The sequence below is a fragment of the Triplophysa rosa genome, linkage group LG19 (assembly GCF_024868665.1).
Source record: "Triplophysa rosa linkage group LG19, Trosa_1v2, whole genome shotgun sequence".
Taxonomy (NCBI): domain Eukaryota; kingdom Metazoa; phylum Chordata; class Actinopteri; order Cypriniformes; family Nemacheilidae; genus Triplophysa; species Triplophysa rosa.
Window position 1 is genome coordinate 7,750,714 of NC_079908.1, and position 23,851 is coordinate 7,774,564.

General features: G+C 40.2%; 3 protein-coding genes across 7 annotated transcripts; 1 reads left to right on the top strand and 2 right to left on the bottom strand.

The window, feature by feature from the left end:
• Nucleotides 1–169: 169 nt before the first annotated feature.
• On the bottom strand, nucleotides 170–3,322 carry ccdc92bb (coiled-coil domain containing 92Bb). Of its 3 annotated transcripts, XM_057360541.1 has the most exons (6): nucleotides 2,944–3,322; nucleotides 1,897–2,059; nucleotides 1,385–1,432; nucleotides 974–1,311; nucleotides 808–896; nucleotides 170–708 (listed from the first exon to the last, which is right to left on the bottom strand). In XM_057360541.1, exons 2-6 carry the CDS (start codon nucleotides 2,024–2,026, stop codon nucleotides 576–578), a joined length of 738 nt encoding a protein of 245 aa, XP_057216524.1. In that variant the 5' UTR covers nucleotides 2,027–2,059; nucleotides 2,944–3,322; the 3' UTR covers nucleotides 170–575. The 3 variants fall into 3 exon arrangements, with proteins under 3 accessions (XP_057216524.1, XP_057216522.1, XP_057216523.1); XM_057360539.1 differs by having other exon boundaries at nucleotides 170–896; XM_057360540.1 differs by having other exon boundaries at nucleotides 170–896; nucleotides 1,897–2,088.
• Nucleotides 3,323–13,140: 9,818 nt separating this feature from the next.
• On the top strand, nucleotides 13,141–19,218 carry aifm5 (apoptosis inducing factor mitochondria associated 5). The gene is made up of 17 exons (XM_057360975.1): nucleotides 13,141–13,181; nucleotides 13,281–13,390; nucleotides 13,563–13,672; nucleotides 13,820–13,864; nucleotides 14,006–14,087; nucleotides 14,512–14,624; nucleotides 14,785–14,871; nucleotides 14,949–15,040; nucleotides 15,201–15,205; nucleotides 15,283–15,356; nucleotides 16,921–16,984; nucleotides 17,416–17,492; nucleotides 17,570–17,687; nucleotides 17,869–17,967; nucleotides 18,059–18,134; nucleotides 18,213–18,317; nucleotides 18,880–19,218. Exons 1-17 carry the CDS (start codon nucleotides 13,156–13,158, stop codon nucleotides 18,917–18,919), a joined length of 1,323 nt encoding a protein of 440 aa, XP_057216958.1. The 5' UTR covers nucleotides 13,141–13,155; the 3' UTR covers nucleotides 18,920–19,218.
• Nucleotides 19,219–20,942: 1,724 nt separating this feature from the next.
• liat1 (ligand of ATE1) lies at nucleotides 20,943–23,349 on the bottom strand. Of its 3 annotated transcripts, XM_057360936.1 has the most exons (4): nucleotides 22,818–23,349; nucleotides 22,635–22,701; nucleotides 22,289–22,461; nucleotides 20,943–21,679 (listed from the first exon to the last, which is right to left on the bottom strand). In XM_057360936.1, the coding sequence occupies exons 3-4, from the start codon at nucleotides 22,422–22,424 to the stop codon at nucleotides 21,231–21,233; spliced, it is 585 nt and encodes a 194-aa protein (XP_057216919.1). In that variant the 5' UTR covers nucleotides 22,425–22,461; nucleotides 22,635–22,701; nucleotides 22,818–23,349; the 3' UTR covers nucleotides 20,943–21,230. The 3 variants fall into 3 exon arrangements, with proteins under 3 accessions (XP_057216919.1, XP_057216918.1, XP_057216917.1); XM_057360935.1 differs by having other exon boundaries at nucleotides 22,289–22,537; nucleotides 22,635–23,349; XM_057360934.1 differs by having other exon boundaries at nucleotides 22,289–23,349.
• Between the last annotated feature and the right edge of the window lie 502 nt (nucleotides 23,350–23,851).

Below are 23,851 nucleotides of genomic sequence, written 5' to 3' on the forward strand. Positions count from 1 at the left end.
AAACTAATAGGAATAAAATAAAATAAAATTTGTGATTTAAACTTGTGATGCTCTCTAAGAAAATGTTACTAATATGATTTAAACATTCACAACAAGAAATATTATAACCTTCTATAGAATGCAAAAAAGGAGAGAAAACAAGAACAAAACACTACACAAAATAACACAATAAGGAAAATGTATTTAATGATTAAACTTTGAGTAATAATATTTCATATGCCTCTGTTAAATACAATATTCTAAGTGCATGTTTCTTTTCATAAAATAGAGACAGAGAGAGCAAAAACACAACCCTATGATGAGTGAATTGTTCTGCATTTAACAACGCAGCAAGTTTGAAAAGGTACACCAGAACTTTTCATGTTTCAAGTTACAAGTTTTTCAAGTCGCTTTAAAGCTTTAAATCTTTCAAAAATTGTCAGCATTTGCAAAATAAGACAATAAGCATATTGATTTGTTTAGATTACAGGACGAGCGATCTATGCAATATTGTCACAAAGCTTCTAATCAAAATTTCAGAATTGACTCATGACAGACCGCACACACTAAAATGTCCAAAATCTATCTACATTAGTCTATAATTCTGTAGTCTCCGGTCCAATATCTTTCCTCAGTGGTCGGTCCCTGAATCGACTTATCCGAGTCTCCGAAAGGCCACTTTCCCTCCAGTGACCTCTGAGTGACCTGTGCAAGGGGTGGAGCCTATGTCTGAAAGGATAAAGGAAGAGGGCGGGGTCAGGCATAGGGCGAGGCTCCTCTGGCCCAAGCACCCTTTCACAGGGCACACATTCTCTCACTCTCTCTGACCTCCGCATCCTTTCTGAAGCGTGGGTTTGGCGGATGCTTTCCGCTGTTACTGGAGATTCCCACGGTGAGGTTGAGGTCCAATCTGATTCCTGCAAATAGGTAACAGAAAGGTTTAATATATGAAAAGCAAAGCGTATGAGAAGACCTTCTTCTAGTGCACTTATACCTGCATGGCTCCTCCTTCTTCCGCTTCTTCTTCCTCATCATCCTCTGCCTGGTGATAGAGACGAAAGTGTGCAGAATGCAGCTGGAAGGAGAGTTGAGCGGCCACGTCAGTCTGCTTCCGGAGGTCACGACTCAGAGCCGTAATCTTATGACTGCGCCGTTTTAGCTCCTCGAGAAATCGTCGCTCTTCATCTCTGAGCCGAACCTGTAGCGCGCTCGCTACCGCCCCCTTTCTACGCAGCTCTGCCCGCAGCTCCACCAGTGAAGTCTCCTGCTCGGCCAGATGTTGCTCTGTCTCCAATAAGCGTGCCTGAAGCAATGCTTCCTCTAGCTCAACATCTGTAATTAAAGTGAGCAAGTAAGTATGTGTGTGTTTTGTCTTCCAGTATATGGGGGAGTGAAAAAAACTAACCTTCTCTGCTTCTTACTGGTGGTCTTTCACTTAGATCACAACTCAGCTCTGCATAGAAGTGACAGACATTAGCATTAGATTACATTACAAAGCATTATTGTCCTACAAGCATCTCCGAAGAAACCAAATACAGAAAATAATTTGCTTTTATTAAAGGTCCAGTGTATGGAATTTGGCGGCATTTAGTGGTGAGACACTACGGATCCTGACACAGGACTAAGATGTCGTCTTGTTTTCACTTCTTTGCCGAAGGTGATTACGTATTTACGAAACACGCTTTGTAGAGCAGTTCGTCCGTTTAGGGCTACTGTAGAAACAAAATGGCGAATAAGGGGACCCGCGGTGTATGTAGATAGAATTAGGCCATTCTAAGGTAATAAAAACAAAGCTTCATGAAGTAAGGTCTAAAGACATAGTTATGTATATTATATTGCATTTGTGTCAATAGATCTTCCAAAATTATACACTGGACCTTTAACATGACTCTAATGAATATGAAAGAAGTGAAAGACCATTGCAACGTTTCTTCAGGTTTCGCATCTCCAGGCGAAGGCCATTCAGGAGGATCTGATGTTCATGCTGCAAGAATTCTGTATTGCGCTCAACGCTCTCCACCTGTTGGGCAAGTGTAGATCTGTCCATGGAAAGCTTCAAGAGGGTTGAGGTTTACAGCACCTGTTACATAAATCCTAAATGAATTGAATCTGAAATGAAGAGGTAAAGCCTAAAATGTAAGAATTCAATTGCATTAAATAAGAAAACAGCAAAGAAAGATCAATCTTGTCCTTATTTTGAACAGCAGCCTATAGCCTATCAAACTAAATTTTGTGAAAGTGTGGTTGTGCTGTCTTACCTGAAATATGTCATGTCATTTTGCAATATAAAGAAATGACCTTCTACACTTGAGTGTTACCAACTACATTTTGCAGCCACTGTATATAAAAAATATATAAAATGTATATCTGCACAGATGCATCCACAGAAATAATTATATAAAATATCTTTTAAAACCACCACAAAACAGTTTGGATCTTAAAATGGAAGGTTTTCTTCATTATTTAACTTTCGTTTCAACTTCATTATCTGAAAAAGCATTATGTCATTGATACAGCCGGGACATTCTGACCCAGGAACTGCGTACTGCCGTCTGTAAACATCGCAATCTATCGTCTTTAACACGACTAAATTATTGAAATTACGTTTTTCCCCACAAAAACGCATTTAGCACAATGACACCCACCCGAATTCAACCTTCGTGTATATTTGGAATATATTAACAAACGACCATCAACTTAATAAATGAGGCACATTGACCCAATAACAACTTACGAGAAAAACGGCATATGATAAAGGTTACTTTTTACGTTGCTTTAATTCTGTTGGCAACGTTATTTGCAAAGACTTTTACTTTAACACCTCCGTCATTCCTTTTCGTCTTGAAATCACTGCACTGTTTTAAGGTTTTACTGGGCAACTGGTTTTCAAGGTCAATAACGGTAATGACACACAACATGCTCATGTCACAACATGCCTCATAACGCACGGTCAACACTACTTACGATTTGACAGAACAGATGTGCGATGCAAGACTGCGGTGAGAAACATCGTCACTAAAGTAGTGCGTCAGGGACAGGAAGGGTTAGCTATCTGCCATGTCGTCCAAGATCTCATTCATTTAGCCAATGAAGTGACTCAAGTGACTCCAATCCTTATGTTTCAATCTGTTTTCAGATCCGGCTTGATGTGCTCAAGGTCGTCTAACAACTGGTACAACATCAGATCTGGTCAATTGTATTTGGAACGAGGAGATTACGCCTATTGTGTGACGCACATAACCTCGCAACCTACGCCAGAAACTGTATTAGATTTTAGGTACTTTCTGATTTCACATTCATAGTCGTTTTGCTTTCAGCACCCTGGATAGCGACACACTGCTCCCCTGTGGACGTCAGTGTTGTTGTGACGTATAGAATCATCTTATTTCCAGCTTAATATTAGACAGCTCTGCTGACTTCTTTGCTGATGGCTTTTATTTTATTTTATTATTTTATTTTTATTAAGACCAAATACAGAACAATATCAGTAATAAAAAACAACATACACAATATAGAAGAAAACCACACAAGACAGAGGAAGATTTAAATGACATTATAAAATGACATTAACATTTTAAAAGATTTTTTGTTTGTTGTGCCCTTTATAGACAAAATATATTAATCAAACACATATAGAATAATTAAATATACAAATACAAATAAATAAATTGACAGTCGATCATTCTTACGCAAGTATTTACATTATTGAATAAAAAATGGCAAGAATGATAAATAATTTAGCAATGTACTGAATAACCAAACAGGGCTTATGTAAAGAGGGAATTAAATAACAAAATCTATTGGCATGTCCCTAAATCTTTTTATTACGTTTTTTTTTGCAAAATTACTATGTTTTGTGCTACTACTTTTTTATTCAGTTTGATCAACAATTTTTAACACCAGCTAGATATTTTTTAGTCAGTGGTGGTGTACTGTTGCTCCCTAGTGGTCTGGACCCCATTGAGAACCAATGCACGACACACTTTTTATGTTTCTTCCACATTTTTACATTACTGCTGGGAAAGAAGTTCTCGAGAGTGTCTTTAACATCCAAAACATATGAAACGTAATTTTTGTAATTTAATGTATGACGAAAACAAAAGTAGTTCTTTATTAAATATGTTCCCATCATATTTAATAAATAAATTACATAAAACAAGCTTCATATATGAATCTACATTCAGTGCAACTTTTTATGCTTCTGAGCACAAAGACATGTTTCACATAAAGGAACACTCCACTTTTTTTGGAAATAGGCTCATTCTCCAACTCTCCCAGAGTTAATAAGTTGAGTTTTATCGTTATGGAATCTATTCAACTGATCTCCGGGCCTGGCAATAGCACTTTTAGCATAGCTTAGCATAGATCATTGAATCCAATTAGACCAGTAGCATCGCTTTCAAAAATGACCAAAGAGTTTCAATATTTTTCCTATTTAAAACTGGACTCTTCTGTAGTTATATCGTGTGCTAAGACCGGCGGAAAATGAAAAGTTGCGATTTGATTAGGAACTATACTCCCATTCCGGCATAATAATCAAGGAATAATAACTATTTAAATAAAAAAGTGGAGTGTTCCTTTAATGCTGTTGTCTCAGTCTCTTAATGTCCTGGCAGAATGCCTTCATGCTTTAATGCAGTAAACACTGGCTGATGTCCAATGCTACAACAACTTCCCCTGGTGCTGATCAATCAAGTCATGACATTTGGGTACTTCTTGGACTCTGCTGACCTTTTATTTGTTATTTTGGCATATTTGTCTATTTAGGTATTAGTTTGTCAATTGTTTCTTTGAAGAGTCAGCATGTTATATTCAGGTCTTTGACATTTTCTGCTGGTTGTTTTTCCTTCCTTCACCATTCTTTTTATCAGTGCTCTGTCCATGTCAATGGTTTCTGCTCCCTCATCAGAACCATTTGTGGCAAGGTTTGGTGTTTTAATAAAAGAAAGTCAACAGGACATTTCTTCCCAACGGTGACAAATGATGTCTTACGAAAAAGAAAAGTATAAGTTTTAACATTTTGCTAAAAAGTCAAAGTATCTAGCCAAATTATTTCACATTTCATTTTATTTAATTTCAATAAGTATTAAAAAAGTGCTTTCTATTTCTCAGAAATAGACTAAAGATTTTAAAGATTTAAAACTTTAGACTTAGTGCCAGCTTATTTCAGTAATTGCTGTAAGTATACAGAAATTTCAGTTTCTTCATACAGATTCCCAAAATGATGTTTTATTAACAAAGTTCGAGAGGAGCCGGAGCATGTAATCAAGCCCGGCTGATCCGCATCAGCAATCACAGCTGATCTGCATCAACAATCATGGCTTCCACCCTATCAGCTCAGTGAGCTACCCAATAAATAAGACAGCCGTCTTACCTGCATCATCTCGAAGTCATTCAACATGTCAGAGAACCAGAAAAACATCGACAACGACAGCACTTCCGACCAGGATGCGCCGGCACATTCAAGCGTTTCCCAGTTCTCCAACCCCGGCCAGGACACAACAACTGAGCCCCCAGCACAGTCGCGTGGCCGAAAAACTTGCCGCTCTACTCTCTGCACTGCGAAGCGCCGACTACAGCCGTCTCCAGCCGTCTCCAGCGTCATCATACGCCTCGGTACCCCCTATCGTACTACCTGTAGAAAAATGGACCGTTGCAGGATTAAGACAAGCTCTCACCAACCAAAACACCCACTTCAACAGTAAAATGAACAAGGCGAAACTATATGGATTATTAGTCTCCCTACAAATTGAAGCTCTCCCACCGAGGTCTTCCCCATGGACCAAAGCCGCCGACAAATCAGGCCCAGCACCCGGATCTTCGTTGCCGCCGCTGCAATTCCCTCCCTCCTCTCTATGCCTCTGTCCCGCCCTCATCACTCATTGGCCACAGCAACAGTCATGCCGATCCCAAGCAATGACCCGGTCATGAAACCACCCCTGTCTCCGGAGGCATCAGGACTCAGAATCTGGCAGGTGCGGACATAGACCTTTTTCAACTTTTATCACCACTCTCTCTCCCGTCGGCAGATCGCCATATCCCTACGGCGACCTTTCATCAAAAACACATCACAAAGTCACTCTCGTCCCCTGTCCTTCCCCGAATTCACCTTTGCATTTCTAAGATACACGGAGGTCATCTGCTCAGTCTTCCCTCATAGGAGACGTGAGCTCGGCGATTATCTAGCCATAGTCGCGGAGCTCGCACTTTCTTTTGGGGGAACACATTTCTACACATATCACAGAATGTTCTCCGCCAAATGCACCATCAGGGTTTCTTAGTGGAACCAGAGCCCCTATTGGGGGGCCCTGGACAGTGAGCTTCACAATCGGATCTTCATAGGAGTTCAAAATATCACTTGTGCAGTTTGCCGATCAGTAACCCACAGCACCATCGCCTGCCCACTGGTCTACCCCTTCATGCCCAGTATTGTTTCCAACCGTCTCCACTGCTCACGTTCCACGCCTGCCAAATCACCCAGCCAATCTATTCCCGCCTGATGCCGCCAACCCCCGAGCTCTGGATGTCTGCATGAGCTTCAACGCAGGCAAGTGCATCAGGCACCGCTGCCATTACATACATGTTTGTAGCCACTGCAGCGGCACTCACGCTCGTCTGGTCCGCAGAAATGACAATAAAAATTGTAAACCTTACCTTTCGACTCCTGTCAATGTTTTGCACTTGTTTTTCGAATTGTCCAACTACCCCGACACTCAATTTACCAACTACCTCCTAACTGGTTTTGCGAATGGCTTCAATCCCGGCATCTAGAGTCCTCTCTCCCACAGCCTTATCTGCCCCAACATACATTCCGCATTCGCCGAGCCCGAGACGGTCGATCTCCTCATCAAAAAAGAGATAGACGAAAAAATGTTTTCACTATATTATCACGACATTGATCAAGCCATCACTCAAATGCGCAAAACGCAGGACCAGGAGCCTGGTTGGCCAACGTAGACATCACCTCCGCTTTCAAAGTCATGCCGATACACCCAGACTTTTGGCATCTTTTCTGCATTTGCTGGCACGAGGAATTCTATTTTTCCGTCTGCCTCACGTTCGGATGCAGAAGCAGCCCAAATTTTTTTTATATGTTGTCAGAGGCAATCTGTTGGATTCTCTCTAACAACTACACAATTCCTTACCTTATTCATCTATTAGACGATTTTTTAATCATCTCGCCTAGCCGACTCTATCCCAGCTGCACATCTTTGGAAAGTCCAAGATGTTTTTGTGAAGCTCGGCATTCCCCTCGCACGAGAGAAAACTTCAGGACCTAGCATGTCCATCGAATTTTTAGGCATCAAACTAGATTCGATAAACTTCCAGGCTTCCTTGCCCAAGAAAAAATAGATAGGACGATTTTGATCGCTTCATCTCTGATAGACACACCTCGCTGTTCCAAACGTGAGCTATTATCCATTCTCGGACACCTGAATTCCGCGATGTGCATTATTCCGCAAGGTCGCTTGTCCGTCTCGCACCTCCTCTCCCTTGCATCTTCAGCCCAAGCACTAGAGGACCAAATACACCGAACTAACTCGTGCTACGACGAGCTGAGCCTATGGATACAATTCCTCAAGCAATGAAACGGACTCTCCTTTTTCTAAAATGATATGGTCTCTCTCCCCGATGATATCCGCCTATTCACCAATGGTGGATTCTACCTAGGCCGCTGGTTCGCTTCCACTTGGCCTCCTTAGCTCATAGGATTACCGCAGCATCTCGTTTCCTCCGCTCTTTTCGAGCTGTACCCAATAGTCGTAGCGGCCCACCTTTGGGGAAAAGAATGGTCCGCCACCAGCATCATAATTCATTGCGACAACGAAGCAACAGTGCATTGCATCAATAAAGGCCGCTCCCACTCACCCGCCTTAATGCCCCTCCTCAGACGCCTCACGTGGATCTTGGCTTGCAATCAGTTCATCTTAACAGCAAAACACATACCTGGATTAAAAAATCAGATTGCTGACACCCTCTCTCGCTTCTCCTTCCAGAAATTCAGGCTGTTTGCACCGGAAGTGGACCCCCTGCCAATGCCGGTCCCTCCATATTCGAAGCTGATCTTCAATTGAACCACCATGGATGGAGGAGCTCCAAAACATTTCTCCACATTTACAACCTCCCCTTCCCCGATGTTCTCTCCTCACCATCACTTCCTTCATCTCCTTCCTCAACATCATTAAAAAACCCCAAGCCCACGCTCTGCCGCCGCAGACACTTGCCCAAGCCCATGCTCTGTCCCAAGCCCACACACTGTCACAAGCCCACGCTCTGCCTCTGCAGACACTTGCCCAAGCCCACACTCTGTCCCAAGCCCACACTCTTTCCCAAAGCCCATGCTCTGTCCCAAGCCCACGCTCTGTCCCAAAGCCCATGCTCTGTCCCAAGCCCACGCTCTGCAGCTGCAGACACTTTCCCACGCTCTGCCGCTGCAGACACTTCCCCACACTCTGCCGCTGCAGACACTTCCCCAAGAATAAGCTCTGTCCCAAAGCCCACGCCCTGTACCAAGCCCATGCTCTGCCGCTGCAGACACCTGCCCATGCTCTGCCACTGTAGACACTTCCCCAAGAACAAGCTCTGTCCCAAAGCCCTTGCTCTGTCCCAAGCTCACGCTCTGTCCCAAACCCATGCTCTGCTGCTGCAGACACTTGCCCACGCTCTGCTGCTGCAGACACTTCCCCAAGTCCACGATCCGTCCCAAAGCCCACGCTTTGCCCCAAGCCCATGCTCTGCCGCTGCAGACACTTGCCCAAGCCCACGCTCTGTCCCAAGCCCACGATTTATACCAAAGCCTACATTATGTCCCAAGCCCACACTCTGTCCCAAAGCCCATGCTCTGTCCCAAGCCCATGCTCTGCAGCTGCAGACACTTGCCCACGCTCTGCCGCTGCAGACACTTCCCCACGCCCAAGCTCTGTCCCAAAGCCCTTGCTCTGTCCCAAAGCCCATGCCCTGTACCAAGCCCGCGCTCTGCCGCTGCAGACACTTGCCCACACTCTGCTGCTGCAGTCACTTCTACAAGCCCACGATCCGTCCCAAAGCCCACGCTCTGCCCCAAGCCCACGCTCTGCCGCTGCAGACACTTCCCCAAGCCCACGCTCTGTCCCAAACCTACACTCTGTCCCAAGCCCACGTTATGCCGTTGCAGACACTTCCCAAGCCCACTTTCTGCCGCAGCAGACACTTCCCAAGCCCACATTCTGCCCAAGCCCACGCTCTGCCGCAGCAGACACATCCTAAGCCCACGCTCTGCCACAGCAGACATTCCCTCCACCCATCACTTCCCTCACTTCTACACTCCACCGCTCAGTAAGCACAAATTCAACAGGAACTATGCCTCAGCAGGAACCCGCATCTCCATCAACTCAGTCTCATCTGCTCCAGTAAAGCTCTTGACCTCTCTCCGTCACCGCAGCAACCATGAGCAGGAGCTCACATCTCCACCACCATAGCCTCAGCCGCAGTGCTGGGGCCAGCTCTATTTACGGCAGCAGCAGACTCTTCACCTACAGGAGCCTCCATCGACCCTAGGCTACCGCAGCAGCACTCATACCCACAGTACTTTTCCATGCCTTATGCCCCTCCGCAAATGCAGGCTACCACCTCCGCAGCCTTTAGCCTGGCGTGTTTTGGGGGTATGCGCTACCCGGCTGCTGTCCGGCTTCCAATGCACCTTTTGGGGTACGCTATGGGTTTGCGCCGGTTCCGAGCTCGGCTCACTTGCCCTGGCTAGGGTAGAGTGCTTCGAGTTCGGATAGATCCGGCAGGCTCGGAGCCCGCTCCCTGGACAGCACGCCAAACAAGCATACCTTGCCACTGCCACTATTATCTGCATAGGCAAACTATTGAAATGATGTTTTATTAACAAAGTTCGAGAGGAGCGGGAGCATGTAATCAAGCCCGGCTGATCCGATTCAGCAATCACGGCTGATCCGCATCAGCAATCACGGCTGATCTGCATCAACAATCACGGCTTTCACCCTATCAGCTCAGCGAGCTACCCAATACATAAGACAGCCGTCTTACCTGCATCATCTCGAAGTCATTCAACATCCCTCCACCACCCCGGCTTTTGGGTTTGGGCCGGTTCCGAGCCCTCTCCTGGACAGCATGCCAAACAAGCATACCTTGCCACTCCTGCCACTATTATTATCTGCATAGGCAAACTATTGAATGAAGTACAATTACTTGAGTAGTACAAATTCTCAAATACTTCATGGCAATTCCAACTTGGAATTTAAGTCAAAACTTAATAGAAATACATTTGATATAAAATGTAAAATCTATTTATAGCAATTTATTGAATCATCTGTTTATATTTTACTTTATGATAGAATCCAGACATCAGAAAAATATCTGTCTATGCATGAGTTTTCTATTTTAAAAGATGGTCATGGATGTGACAAAAAAGGATGCACAACATACTTAGTAGGATTTCTGTAATTTAAAATGTACAAACCAGAATCAGTAATACCCAGGTATGACTTTTCATTGACCACAAAACTGTTATTTTATTTTAATTTCATTAATGAGATTTTTTTGAGAATTTTGAGAATCTCGCATTTATGAGAAATATGGACTGTTATGATGTTAAAAAAGTCTGTTATGGATGTGACAATACGCCTATACCTATGCTTTAAAAACACACAAAAAAAAATGCTTTAAATACTTCACAGGGATATTTGTCACATGGATATTCAAAGTTCAAACCACCAAATATTGACATATGACTTTGACTTACGAGTATACCTTTGGTAAAAACTTTGGTATGTGTTTTATCTTAAGGTTGACATTTGCATGCGGAGTTGCCATACACTCCTGCTTTGAATTGACTTTATACCTTCAAAAAGAGAACTTCAAAATGCAGTGATTCGTCTGAGAAGCAACACTAGAAATTATTCACCTTTTGTTTTAGTTTGATGATTGACTGTTAAATAATTCATAAAACAACATTTTGGGGGACCCCAAAAAATGATTATTCTATGGCATTGCTGTGAATAACCTTTTTCAGCACTTTTATTTTGAGAAAGGGCAATATGACAAAAGTGTAGTCTAGTACAGTACAATACAATACAGTATAAAGATGCCACTGTATATGTTAATGTTGTGCTTCTCTATATTTAGCCTACTGCTCTAAGTGCCACTCTGTGAAAATGACAAAGAAATCCTTTCCAGGTTCAGTACAATAAATAGTATTATAGTATAGTACATAATACATAGTATTTAGTAATTTGCAGTAAATCTAAACTTTTAAGGGTTATTGTGGTCAATTATTCCCTGAGAAGAGCATTTGAACTCAGCTGTTTGTGGTTTACTGAGAGAGAGAGAGAGAGAGAGAGAGAGAGAGAGAGAGAGAGAGACGCTAACACAATGCACAAAATACACGGATATCAGCCAGCCAGCCAGCCCAGCTACGGACAATGTTTTATGGAAAATTTAAGTCTATACACCAGACGTTTGAAAGTCTGTCAAATGATGAGAAACTGCCGTGTCTGTTAGGAGAACACAAAGACTTGTGTGTTAGCTGCACAATATGTGTCTGCCTGTCACAACAAAAGAGAAAACAATGAATCTGCCCTGACCTGATGCTTCCAATATACAGTATGTACATAACATTATATGGGCAGTTGTGGCCTAATGGTTAGAGAGTCGGACTCATGACCAGAAGGTTGCCGGTTCGATTCCCAGGGCCGGCGGGTAACAACTGAGGTGCCCTTGAGCAAGGCACCTTACCCCTACTTGCTCCCCGGGCGCTGTAGTGATAGCTGCCCACTGCTCCGGGGGTACGTGTGTTCACTACTCTCTGGATGGGTTAAATGCAGAGGTCACATTTCGTTGCCTTGTACATGTGCAATGACAATAAATTGAATCTAAATCTAAAAATCTAAAAAATATTACCGTATGTATATTTTGCTTTTGTACATTTTTGTTTAAACTATAATTTGTTTCTGTTTTTATATATTTACATACAGTATATTTACAAACCACTTTAAGTTGCACTACATCACACTTTATTTTATTACTATAATTATCGTTCTTTTCGTTTGTTTACATACTTTCACTATTTGTACGCAGCCCAGCTGCAAATGCTTTGGTAATACGAATGTACATTTTGTCATGCCAATAAAGCACACTTAAATTGAAATTGAGAGAGAGAGAGAGAGAGAGAGAGAGAGAGAGAGAGAGAGAGAGAGAGAGAGAGAGAGAGAGAGCATCAGTTCATTGTCGTGTGTTGCTTGCTCAGCCGTTCTCTCTTCTGTTGTCATGCCACAACAAATGATATGGCTCTCCTACAACTGAATACCCTCATCGCAATTTATGCAACCCCACTTGTTAACAGCTTTTGGATACACCGTTTTCTTTTTCACTAAATGAGTAATCAACTTCATGAGCATCGATCCTGACAATAAAATGTCTAATAAATCTCTGAGATGATGGACTTTCTAAGAAATCCTTACCTTCATGACCACCGTCCCGAGAGTTTACTCTTATGACAGCAGTCTCTTGAAAATATTTTCTGTTTTAGAGTTTTTCAATGATTCCTTGGGAGATCAACTCTCTTGCGGATCAATTTGTGATGTCTCAGGAGAAAGCAAGTAAGCACAATTTGTTTGTTAAATAGGTTTTTTAAAGCATTCATCTGTTTTCCAACTCTTTTCATAACCAAGTTTATCATTTTAAAGGCGTTCTGTGAATTATTGAGGAATGTCTATTTTTTACTGATGAGATTGTCAACCATTTGGTCACGCGCTTTAGGTTTTATAGGTTTCTAAAAATGGGGTTTTATAGGCCTAGATAGCCTAATGACATTTCCCAGTGTCATGGAAAATATTAAATTAATAAATAATAAAGTCATGCAAAGGTCAGTGATTTGTGTTTTCTCTGCTATAAAATATTAAATTGGCTAGAAATTGCTTTTTGTTAGTGCAATCTCTATAAAATGAGTTTTGAAAATCCTTATGTGATCATTACTGACATGAACCACTGGATATCTGATATCATATCATTTTGTTGACTTTTGAGTCATTGTGTTAATAATCTTTTCTCCAAAACATAATTTTATGCATGCTGTAGATTTTTAATATGCATATTTCATGAATCTTGGCTTTTATTGTCACAGATTTAAAGGCTGGTTTAGAGGAAGAGGAGGAGGTGACAGATGTAGTATGTATGGAGTCACACCTCAGAGATGGAGAGTAAGTTACTCCTTTGTCTCAGACTTCTAAAAATATCTTGAAAGGCATGTTTGGAATGAATAAGGCTGCTGACGAACAACGTCAAATCTTCTGATCTAGAATGATGGAGGTGGAGGTGGGTCGCCACAACGTTTTGCTGGTAAGCTGTGATGGGGTTTACAGTGCCATCAGCAACCAGTGCACACACTATGGGGCTCCACTGAGCAAAGGTAACACGTGATGAATTAATCTCATAATTATATCATGAAATGACCAAATAATGAATTGTATACTATATATAAAACAATCAAATCACATTGATTTTACATTAAAGATACATCACATGAAAGACGTGGACCTTGTGGTTTGTAACATTACAGTGGTAACGTGGTTCCTCTGCAGGTGTCCTGTCAGGTCACAGGGTTCGCTGTCCATGGCATGGTTCCTGCTTTAATGTGAAGAATGCAGATCTGGAGGAATATCCCGGAATTGACTGTTTGCCCTGCCACAAGGCACTTTGATCTGAATTCATTCATACACACACACACACACACACGCACACACACACACACACGCATGCACGCACGCACGCACACAAACGTTAAATAGTTGATATTTCTACACAAGTTAACATATTTTATCTGACTCTTTCTTGACAGGTTAAAGTTGAAAACAGCAAAGTGTATGTGTCTGTTAAGAAAAAGGTAATTATTTGGATGCTTTAGTTAGTTTCAACATAATCATTATTCCAGTTTCGATGAAAAAAATATAAAGAAATAAATTAAAAATATAAACAGCATGTTTTTAAAACTTTTGAACGGTGGTGTATTGTTTATATATGTCAGATTCAGGGTCAACCTAAGAGATTAAAGTGGATGGGAGCACGAGATCAAGAGGTGTTTCACACCGTGATGGTGTTAGGAGGAGGTGAGAGAGAACCTTTGGATCTGATTTGTAATATACTGTACCTTTGTGGTTTACATCCCCTTTATTTTGGCTTCTTATGTATACGAAATTAGAGATGCACCGATATATCGAACAATAATCAGTTAAAAACAGCTTATGACCAGGGCCGATATAAAAGAGGACAGGAAAATGCTATGAATTTTGTGCTCTGTATGGAAAATGTTAAGAAACTTCACCGGTTTGGTGTTCAATATTAATAGTCATTATATGAATGAACAACATTCAGAAAGTTAAGAAATATGAAGTTAATCTTCAGAATCAGTATCGGCATCAGCAGATATCACTATGAAAAATCAGCAGTTTCGTTGGAGAAATTTAGTATCAGTGGCAGTGCATCTCTAGTAGAAAGTGTTAAAGTTTGTGGATGCTGTTTTGTTGAGCGCAGGGGCAGCTTCTTTGAGCTGTGCTGAGACGCTTCGGCAAGAAAACTACAGGGGCCGAATTATTATGGTGTCTCGAGACGATCTCCTTCCATATGACAAAACCAGACTTAGCAAGGTGAGACTAAAGATTTGTGTTCAGCATCAGAACAGGCAGTACAAGCATAAAGTAAGACATATACAGTATATATATATATATATATATATATATATACACAGTACCAGCACTGTTTTTACATCCACACAGACATTCAAAGTTGAATTTATTCCTGATGCAGGTGATGAATGCTGAGAGTGACAGTCTCTTAATGAGAAGAATGGAGTTTTTTCATAAGTATGATATTGAGGTCTGGCTGAGAAAAGAGGTAAGAACTGAATCTTATGTTGTATTATCTCTCATATCACCAGAGTATTTGAAGCATGTGTTGCCCCTTCTCTTTAGTCTATGTCAATAGACACAAACAAGAAAACAGTGACATTTGATGACGGCTTAATCCAAAACTATGACCAGATCCTTATTGCCACAGGTTGCAGGTAAGCATGTAATGATATATTATTAATATCATCATTATTAATATATTATTAATAGTGATATGTTATTAATTTTTAACATGATATTATTAATTGTTAGATGACAATGTGTTATTTTAAGCTAGTCTTTGGTAATCTGTAACAAAGGGAAATGTTTTGGCAGCTGGGGTGCCAGAAATATACCGTAAAATGACATTTTTTTGTGTGTTTTCTTGTATATTTGCAATCTTTTTCTGTAATTTAAGAGATGCTGGCGGAGAGAGGGGTGGTGTTCCACATGAATGACGCCATAGCGGAGGTTCAAGGCGAGAACAGGAGGGTGTGGAGTTATTTTTCCTAAGCAATGCTGTATTTTATTTCAAAGTTAAAGGGGTCATATGACAGGGCTAAACAAATAATATAATTTGTTTTCGATGTAATGCAATGAATATACACGATTTAAGGTTCAAAAACGCTGTATTTTCCACATACCGTGCATGTTTGTATCTCCTCTTTGCCCCGCCTCTCTGAAACGCTCTGATTTTTTACAAAGCTCATCGCTCTGAAAAGCGAGGTGTGCTATGATTGGCCAGTTCACCAGTGCGTAGTGATTGGTCAAATACTGCAAGCGTTTCACGGAAATCTAACGCCTCTTACCATATTCGGAACATCAGGTTCCCAAGCAATTGTACTGACAGGTGATAAAATGTCATCGGTACTTCCTTATATCAATTCGAGCCCGAATCTGATCCGGTGTTGTGCCGAAAACACACTCCCCGCCAGATTATGCACCCCCTTCAATAACACGCTGTCCGATTGGCTAATTCTAACCCCTCCCCACACCCAATCCTAATCCTAAACCCTCCCCTAACACCTAATCCTCACCCTAACCATTGTGGGGAGGGGGGGTGCATAATCTGGCAGGGAGTGTGTTTTCGGCACAACACCGGAAAATGAAGATGATCAAGCCGATACATCAACTTTGCCAGCGCGACTTGAGCAGGATGTAAAGGATTGTTAAGGTTTTTAAAAAATATATTATGTTAAATAGTTAAAAACTATAGCTAACTGTTTTACCTTTTATATACGACGTTATAAAGATTTTCCGTTAGTGATCAACCAGTGTTACGCCATGTCTCGTCGCGACTCAACAAAGACAATAAGTCCCATTATGGGACATAATTACTGATTATTAGGACTTATGTTGTCTTTTTCACATTGCGCACGGGCGTGTCTGCATTTGCAGATCACAAACACACAACAAACTCAACTCGCGTTAGTCCGTAACAAAGTATTTTACAATGAAAATATACTTACAGGCTGAGAATCTGAAGCACCAGACTGTCCTTGCGAAGTTATATGGTTGGAATTGCCCCACTTTTTAACCAAAGCTTTTGTGCACAGCCAGCCTTGATCTCTCAGGTTCATGAAGCAATCATCTGTGAAATGCGCTGCACACACTTGAATATTCGGATTGTACTGTTCTGGCTTTCTTTTCGCAACTAAACACACAGCGACTCCACGACAAGGCTGCGGCAGTGACGATACAATGAGATTTACAAGTAAGCCCACCTTACTTGCGTATACATTTGGGCGGTCTTAGTCAAGTCATACCACAAACTGACGTAGATTTGTGGGGGTGTGGTTACACGAGGCGTTTCAGGCAGGTCTGGGTGAGCATTCGCTTTTAGATAAAATTCGTATTTTGTTCCCACACTTTAATTTTTGCAATTTTACGTGTCTAATACATGCATGGGCAACTTATAACACACCAAAGAAACAGAAAAACACGTATTCGTGCCATATAACCCCTTCAAATTACTGACTTCAATTGAATTTCAAATGAACCAAAATGGTGATTTTAATTCATTTAGATAATTAGTAGAACTCCACATTTTTTACAGGTTAAGGCTGTGACACTGAAGAGTGGCATCATTATTGAAGCTGATGTGTTAATAGTTGGAATTGGTATGTAGAGCTGGTAAAAAATATGCATTTAAAAATACAAATTCTGTCATCCTTTTTTCAACTTCATGTTTTTCAAAACCTGTAAATGACTCTTTGTCCTGTGGAACACAAAAGAAAATATTTTGAGAAATGACACAGGGGTTGTGTCCATACAATGGAAGTCAATGGGGGTCAATGTTCTTTGGTTTCCAACGTTCTTCAAAACATCTTCTTTTGTTTTCCGCAAAGGAAAGAAAGTCATACAGGTTTGAAATGACATGAGGGTATGTATACAGTATGATGAAATGTTTCATTTTTGGGTAAACAATCCCATTTTAATAGTCTAATGCTTTCAACCATGTCCAATACATTTCAGCTTTTCCTTTATTATGACACACTCCTTCAATTATAGGTTTTCTTGCGTTTCATCTCCCCATTTATCTTTATTCAAGGTGTAAATCCCAATTCAGAGTTTCTAAAAGGGAGTCCCATAAGCATGGACTCCAAGAACTATGTCCTTGTGGATAAGGTAAGATCTGATCACATTCCTCTCTACAAAACTCGATTTATTCTTCAAAACTCCTGAATCAGGCACCTGTCTTACAGTACATGAGGACCAATATAAGAGACGTCTACTGTGCAGGAGATCTGACCTCATTTCCTCTCAAAATGGCTAAAGGACAGAGGGTGACCATTGGCCATTGGCAGACAGCACAGGCTCATGGTATTCGAGACTTTTATTGTACACATACTACACAAGTTTTTTTCGCGATTGACATATTTCCAAGTAGGGCATGTTAAGTGGACTACGATTCCTCACTCTAAATGTAAAATTTCTTTTAAAGAAAGATTAAATGTTGTATAACTTGGCAGGTACCAGTATAATGTAATATTTGCTTTATTAGGAAGGAACGCAGCCTTCAACATGTTGCACAGGGAGGTGGAGCTACACACTGTGCCATTCTATTGGACCGTCCTGCTGGGGAGAACTATTCGATACGCTGGTGCGCTCTCACAGTTTCACATGATTGTATAAAGTCTGTATTTGTATGTGTACATGTTGACTGTAGATGTATACACGCTGTTTATGTGCAGGGTATGGAGAGGGGTACACTGAGATGGTGCTGAAAGGGAAATTTGAGAACATCAAGTTTTTGGCATTTTACCTCAAGTAAGACGCTCTAACGTGTAAAACGCGCCATTGTCTGACTTGATGCATGACATATTGATGATGAACTGTTAACATCAGGCATGATGAAGTCGTGGCTGCAGCAGGATTGAATGTTGAACCTGCGGTCTCAGTGGTGGCGGAGAGGTTGGCCGAGGGACGAGTGATTACAAAGGCTGAGGCAATGTGAGTGAACCAAAAGACGATTCTGTTATCATTCATTCACCCTCATGTCTTTCAAAACCTGTATATGACTAGATAGATATTTTGAGAAATGTCTTTGTGGTTTTGTGTCCACACAATGGAAGTCAATTGGGGTCAATGTTGTTTGGTTACCAACGTTCTTCACAGTATCTCCTTTTGTGTTCTGCAGAGGAAAGAAAGTCATACAGGTTTGAAATGACATGAGGGCGAATAAATAATAAATGAATTGTCATTTTTGGGCGAACTATAAGATTATATGGGATAAAATAGTTATGTGTTTGAAAAGAATATAAAGTCAAAACTGTATATTGTTGTAGCTTATATCAAGTATTGTGCATTGTACTATATACAGCTAACTGTAAAAAAAAGTTGTTTCGAAAATATATATGACTTCTTTGCAATTTTATATGAGGCACCATGTAAAATATGAATTAAATTCTTAAACAAATCGAAATGAATGGTTATATACACACATGTTTACATTTTAGCAAGTGTAGTGTGTAGTATGTTGTACCAAACTATTGAGATTTCTTTTCTTTTCTAGGTCAGATGACCTTAGCTGGTTGAAGCTCCAGCCTCTGTGACAATAATGTGAACTCAGAATGATCTTCATTCAGCGATTCTGTCCACAGTCCATCCTATCCAATTGTGCTTTTACACAAAAGACTCAAATACTCAAATGTGTGTTTTTTAAACCATTGATACACCGGGGTATTACAGTACTGTATGTCTCACCAAAAGCCTTGTACACAGAAGTCACACAGTTTGCCATTTTTATATTCATATATTTATATTCAGAGAAGAGACTGCAACTCTCATACAACTGAGGAAGGGGAGGAAGGAGCAGAAAGTTTATCGTATTCTTCTATGACTGTAGTTCTTGTGTAACCCCTATTATATGAGCACCAAATGAATATGAACTTTACTCGCGCACACACACACACTTATTAGGAATGAGATTTTAAAAGATTATTTTTTTGTAACAAGTATCAAGTTTATATTCACTCGATTTTTAAAAATGAACTATTACTGAGTTAAAGGAGTAGTTCACTTCTTAATTTGTCCCCCCTGACTTTCCATAGTATGAATAAAAATTACTATGGAAAGTCAATAGGGGCAAATTTTGAAGTGAACTACTCCTTTATGGGATAGTTTACCCTCCAAAAAAAGTTATTTAATCATTCACCTATGTCACTTCAAACCTGTATGACTCTCTACGACTATATGACTGAATAAATGAGGACAGAATTTTTTTTTTTGGGTGAACTGTCCCTTTAATAAATGATTCAGTACATCTCTCTGTATGCTTGATGGATGTAGGTGGCGTTGTTGGTCATCAAGTTGTGAAATGGAGCATTTGTGGAAATCCAGACAATCACTGACCATACATTAAATCAAAGCGCTTAGAAGGATTAGATGAACACTGCGCAATGGGTGCTGAATGTGAAGGGGGTCACAAAAGGGAGCATATACTGTATAATAGATTGGGACAAACAAGTTACAAAAGGCCATATTACAAAAGAAACGCTGAATTCGTATCCTGTTTCATCTCTTGTTCTCTTTTTTTTTTGGCCGTAACCCAGTTTTCAATCTCGAATCCTCATAACTCACTTCTGCTGCCCTTATCAGCATGAATTTGTACAAGAAATATGGGTCATATACGACAGTCCAAATCGGGAGGTGAAATGTGGGCCACGAAACAGAGTTTGAACCCAAAAGAAGCACAATGCATTCACCCAGACGGTATTTTCATGGGGAAACTGGAAATATCAGATTTATTAATTTTCAGGTGTGGAAAAGATATGGAAAATTTTAGATGTCATGCAAAATTCAAATACATTTTCATTGTGTAAAAGATATTGCAATTGCTAAAAATAGTTCTTTATGAGGGCAATCTAAATACAGGTCATGGAAATTCTTTGATTGTATTAAGTTTATATAATACTGTATCTTCAACTTGACATTTTCCACAGCTGTTCACTTATGTAGTGGACTGCCTGTATTACCTATTTATTATAATATTTTAGTATTTTGTCAAAAAAAAAAGCACTGCTGTTATTGAGGGGAACAGTGATCCACAAAATGTTAAAATGACAGAGATCATTGGGGCCGGTTGCATAAACTGCTTAGACTAGTCTTACATGTTAGTTATCTACTTTTTTTCTTCAAGACTGGTCATAACTTCTTTAATTCGGTTACATAAAAAGGTAGATTGGTTTAATTGAAATCAGAAAAGTAAAATAGATTTGTCCTAACTAATTGCTGGTCAGTGTGAATAGATGTTAAGACGCAGTCTTAATTTAGCAGCTATGTTTATACAACTGGCCCCTGGTCAGGCGGGTTCTGATACAGAATATTTGACATTTTGAAAGAAAAACATTAAAGAAGGATACGGACTAACGCACAATATCACATTCAATGTGATTTCTCCGATGTTTGTATTTTTGTCGTCAGAAAGAATGTTGCAGTCCTAATGCAGTATTAATGACATGCAAAATGCAAATAGATGGAACTCCAGTTTACTCACACATAAAATACAGGAAGTGAAAACAGGATGAAACCTGTTACTCACACTTACATTTTATTCATCACTGTTTTAGATACAACACAGGCCTGAACTGTTTACATGTACACAAGAGTCGTGTTTATACTAGTCATGGGAATATTATACTATGCATAGCATGTGTATCATCTGCACTGGCAGTTCTTGCTTGCTCATATTATTCGGGTGTCTTTCTCACAAACATCTGTAACTATGACAATGAACTGCAGATCTATTAAATTGAAATACGTTCGTAAACAAACAGTAGTCTTACGTGACATCTATAATTAATTCAAATTAGACACTGAGAATATATTTAGAAAAGTTCAAGACATGACCCGCCTCTTACTTTTTTATTCTATAACCTCTGTGAAGGTATTAATATCATGTTTAATGTGTAATAGACTCTTAACATTTGGTTTGGAATGTGACAAAACCTTCCATGCTTCCTCCTGGCTTAATGTGTTTAGTTTTGAGGAATTTGAGCCTATGCATATACCAGTCCGATTGTTTTGTAGAAAAGCCTGTTTTGATGCTAAATATCGCTTACGACGGTTGGCTTTATACACCTCCAGCCGTTGGGCCTCTGCAACAGGATCCTCAAGAACTCCTTCCCACCTCAAACTATCCTGTTCCTGATAGGTCAAGTCTGATTTGTCCTCCTCTGTTAAAACTAGGGCGACTTCTGATAAAACTTTGGGATTTTTAGATTTGCAGCTCTTCCGTTCTTTGGCTTTGGTGTGACCTTTGCTTTGAGCATCACTCATCTCTCCGTTGGTCCACTGTTCCATCTGAAGTTTCTCTAGAGCGTCAGATAGGTAGATGGATTTCAGTTTAATCTCCAAGCACAAAGAAACTATTGAAAGTATTATATATCAAAATAACACATTGTTTCAAAAATCTGTTTTGAAACTATTTTAGTAGGCAGGTGGTCAACAGAGTGGGGTAAAGTAAAAATAGTTTATTGGCCTTTGACCTGTATCATTTCATGTTACCTGGTAGTTTTTTACATGTGAAATAGGCCTATGTCAGTTCCATAAAAATGTAAAATTAAAATGTAAACAAACCACTGACTAAAACTTTCTATTCTAGTGCTTATTTTGTGAACAACAATTAGCAAAAGTTCAATTTCCTATTGCAATTATTAATGTTTCAGTCATAAAAGTGATTGTTTTAAATACATTTATTTGCCTTCTTCAGTAAAAATCCCTAAACATTCTTGAAACAACATCAAATTAAAAATTAGGTAACAAAACTTTCACAGAATGTCTCTTTAATATATATGTAATTTTTTTTTCTTTTTATGCATACATTTTGATTCATTTCAGCATTTTATGTCTTATTTTTTAAACATCATAGGCAGCAATGTTCAAAAAATCAGTTAACTGTTAATGCATATGAACCAACTCACCTGAATTCTTCACTCCGTTGCTCAGTTTCTTTTTCTCTTTATTTGTGTCTTTCCTCTTCTTTTTGCTCTCTTTCACTGTGGTACCAGTCAAAGGTGGCACATGAAAACCCCTTTTAAATGAAATCTCTTCACCCATGTTTGTCGTTTGAGAAGAGCCTTTAAATCGTCGGTCTCTAAACGTGGCATATAGCGTTAAGAATTTATTCCGGCACTTCAGTCTGACGCTTTCCACATGCTGCTGTAGACTAACTTAAATACACAGACATTACATTTACATTACACACGAGTGCATTCAAACCACACATCGGTTGTTTGCACAAAATAATCTACACAAAACGCTGCTTACCTAACTTAAATCCGCATCTGTTTACTTAGCGAAGACAATTGCTGTTGGAGTTTTGAAATCGATCTCCCTTTATTAAATAACAGAAAGTTCGGAATTAATGTTTCACCAGGAAACGAACCTAGATCTACTCTCTTTACGTAGTGGGTAAACTCACAGCGTTCAATCAGACTGAAAGGTCATTACTTGTTAAAGCGTGATGACGCGTCTCCATGGAAACAGGACTCCTCCTATACTCCAATCGAGTCCGCCCAGATCTTTGCTTCCTATTTCCAATTCGGGGGCTGCGTGCTTTGAAGGCTGCATTTTAAGACCGATTGCGTCACAGCAGCGCGACTGAAGGCTGGTAAGGCTGTCCCGATTCAAAGGTTGCTTCAAAAGCAGCCCCAAAATGCGACCTTATTTCCGTAGGTTTTTAAGGATAGAACGAATGTATCCTTCACAGCCTTGGGTATTCTGAGATTCATTGCGCGCCTGTAACGGCTTGACATGTAATTCACAAAAACGGTCCATTTCAGTGTTTTAATATTATATATGATGTTGTTCATTAACATTATTGGTGCATTATTGTGTTTTAAATGTCTAAGGTTGGTTAATTTAATATACTGTTGGGCTGTTTTAATCTACATAAACGTGTCATATTCTCTAAAATAAAATATAAATTTTCTGGCTCCTTATTTGTTTAAAAAGTCAGAAACGTCCCTGCTGTCCTGCTGCTGTCGCCACGCAACATGAGCAGCAGGTGACGCAATTAGGAAATCCTCCACGAGGTTAGACCGTCTCATTTCAGTTCGGTTCTTGGACTTTTCGGGCTGCTTGCTTTGAAAAACAAGTCCTCGTTTTTAAGTCCGCGACCTCAGAAGGTTGTAGTCCCCGAATTGGGACACAGCTAATAGGTGTGTCCGACTTGAACCGGCGCCGACGCCACGTGACTTTCACGTAGGGCATTAAAGTAGCGCGAGAGCGTTTCGAGAACAGCCGGTTTACCAGCCGGCGCAGCATAGGCTGCGATGACGACATAGTTTTTCATGATTGGCTAGACAACGATCACGTGCGTTTCGGGTTTATTATAACACCCTCAGTTCAACTAATATTTATAAATGCATGTTTTTAAAATAGCTAAAACTCTGTTCGTACAAATATAATACACGTTATTTTGTGTTGTTTAATAAAATAAAAATGAAATGAATACAGTTGGTAATTTAATAATATATTCTTAT

What these genes read in the sequence shown, in the direction of transcription:
- ccdc92bb (XM_057360539.1), bottom strand. Translation starts at nt 2,026, where the DNA reads ATGGACAGATCTACACTTGCCCAACAGGTGGAGAGCGTTGAGCGCAAT. An exon ending in CCTGAAGAAACGTTGCAATG is followed by an intron (nt 1,433 to 1,896) that starts GTCTTTCACTTC and finishes ACTTCTATGCAG; the next exon opens with AGCTGAGTTGTGATCTAAGT. An exon ending in ACCAGTAAGAAGCAGAGAAG is followed by an intron (nt 1,312 to 1,384) that starts GTTAGTTTTTTT and finishes CTTTAATTACAG; the next exon opens with ATGTTGAGCTAGAGGAAGCA.
- aifm5 (XM_057360975.1), top strand. Translation starts at nt 13,156, where the DNA reads ATGGAGTCACACCTCAGAGATGGAGA. An exon ending in TGGGGCTCCACTGAGCAAAG is followed by an intron (nt 13,391 to 13,562) that starts GTAACACGTGAT and finishes GTTCCTCTGCAG; the next exon opens with GTGTCCTGTCAGGTCACAGG. An exon ending in AGGTCTGGCTGAGAAAAGAG is followed by an intron (nt 14,872 to 14,948) that starts GTAAGAACTGAA and finishes CCTTCTCTTTAG; the next exon opens with TCTATGTCAATAGACACAAA.
- liat1 (XM_057360936.1), bottom strand. Translation starts at nt 22,424, where the DNA reads ATGGGTGAAGAGATTTCATTTAAAAGGGGTTTTCATGTGCCACCTTTG. An exon ending in CAACGGAGTGAAGAATTCAG is followed by an intron (nt 21,680 to 22,288) that starts GTGAGTTGGTTC and finishes CTGACGCTCTAG; the next exon opens with AGAAACTTCAGATGGAACAG.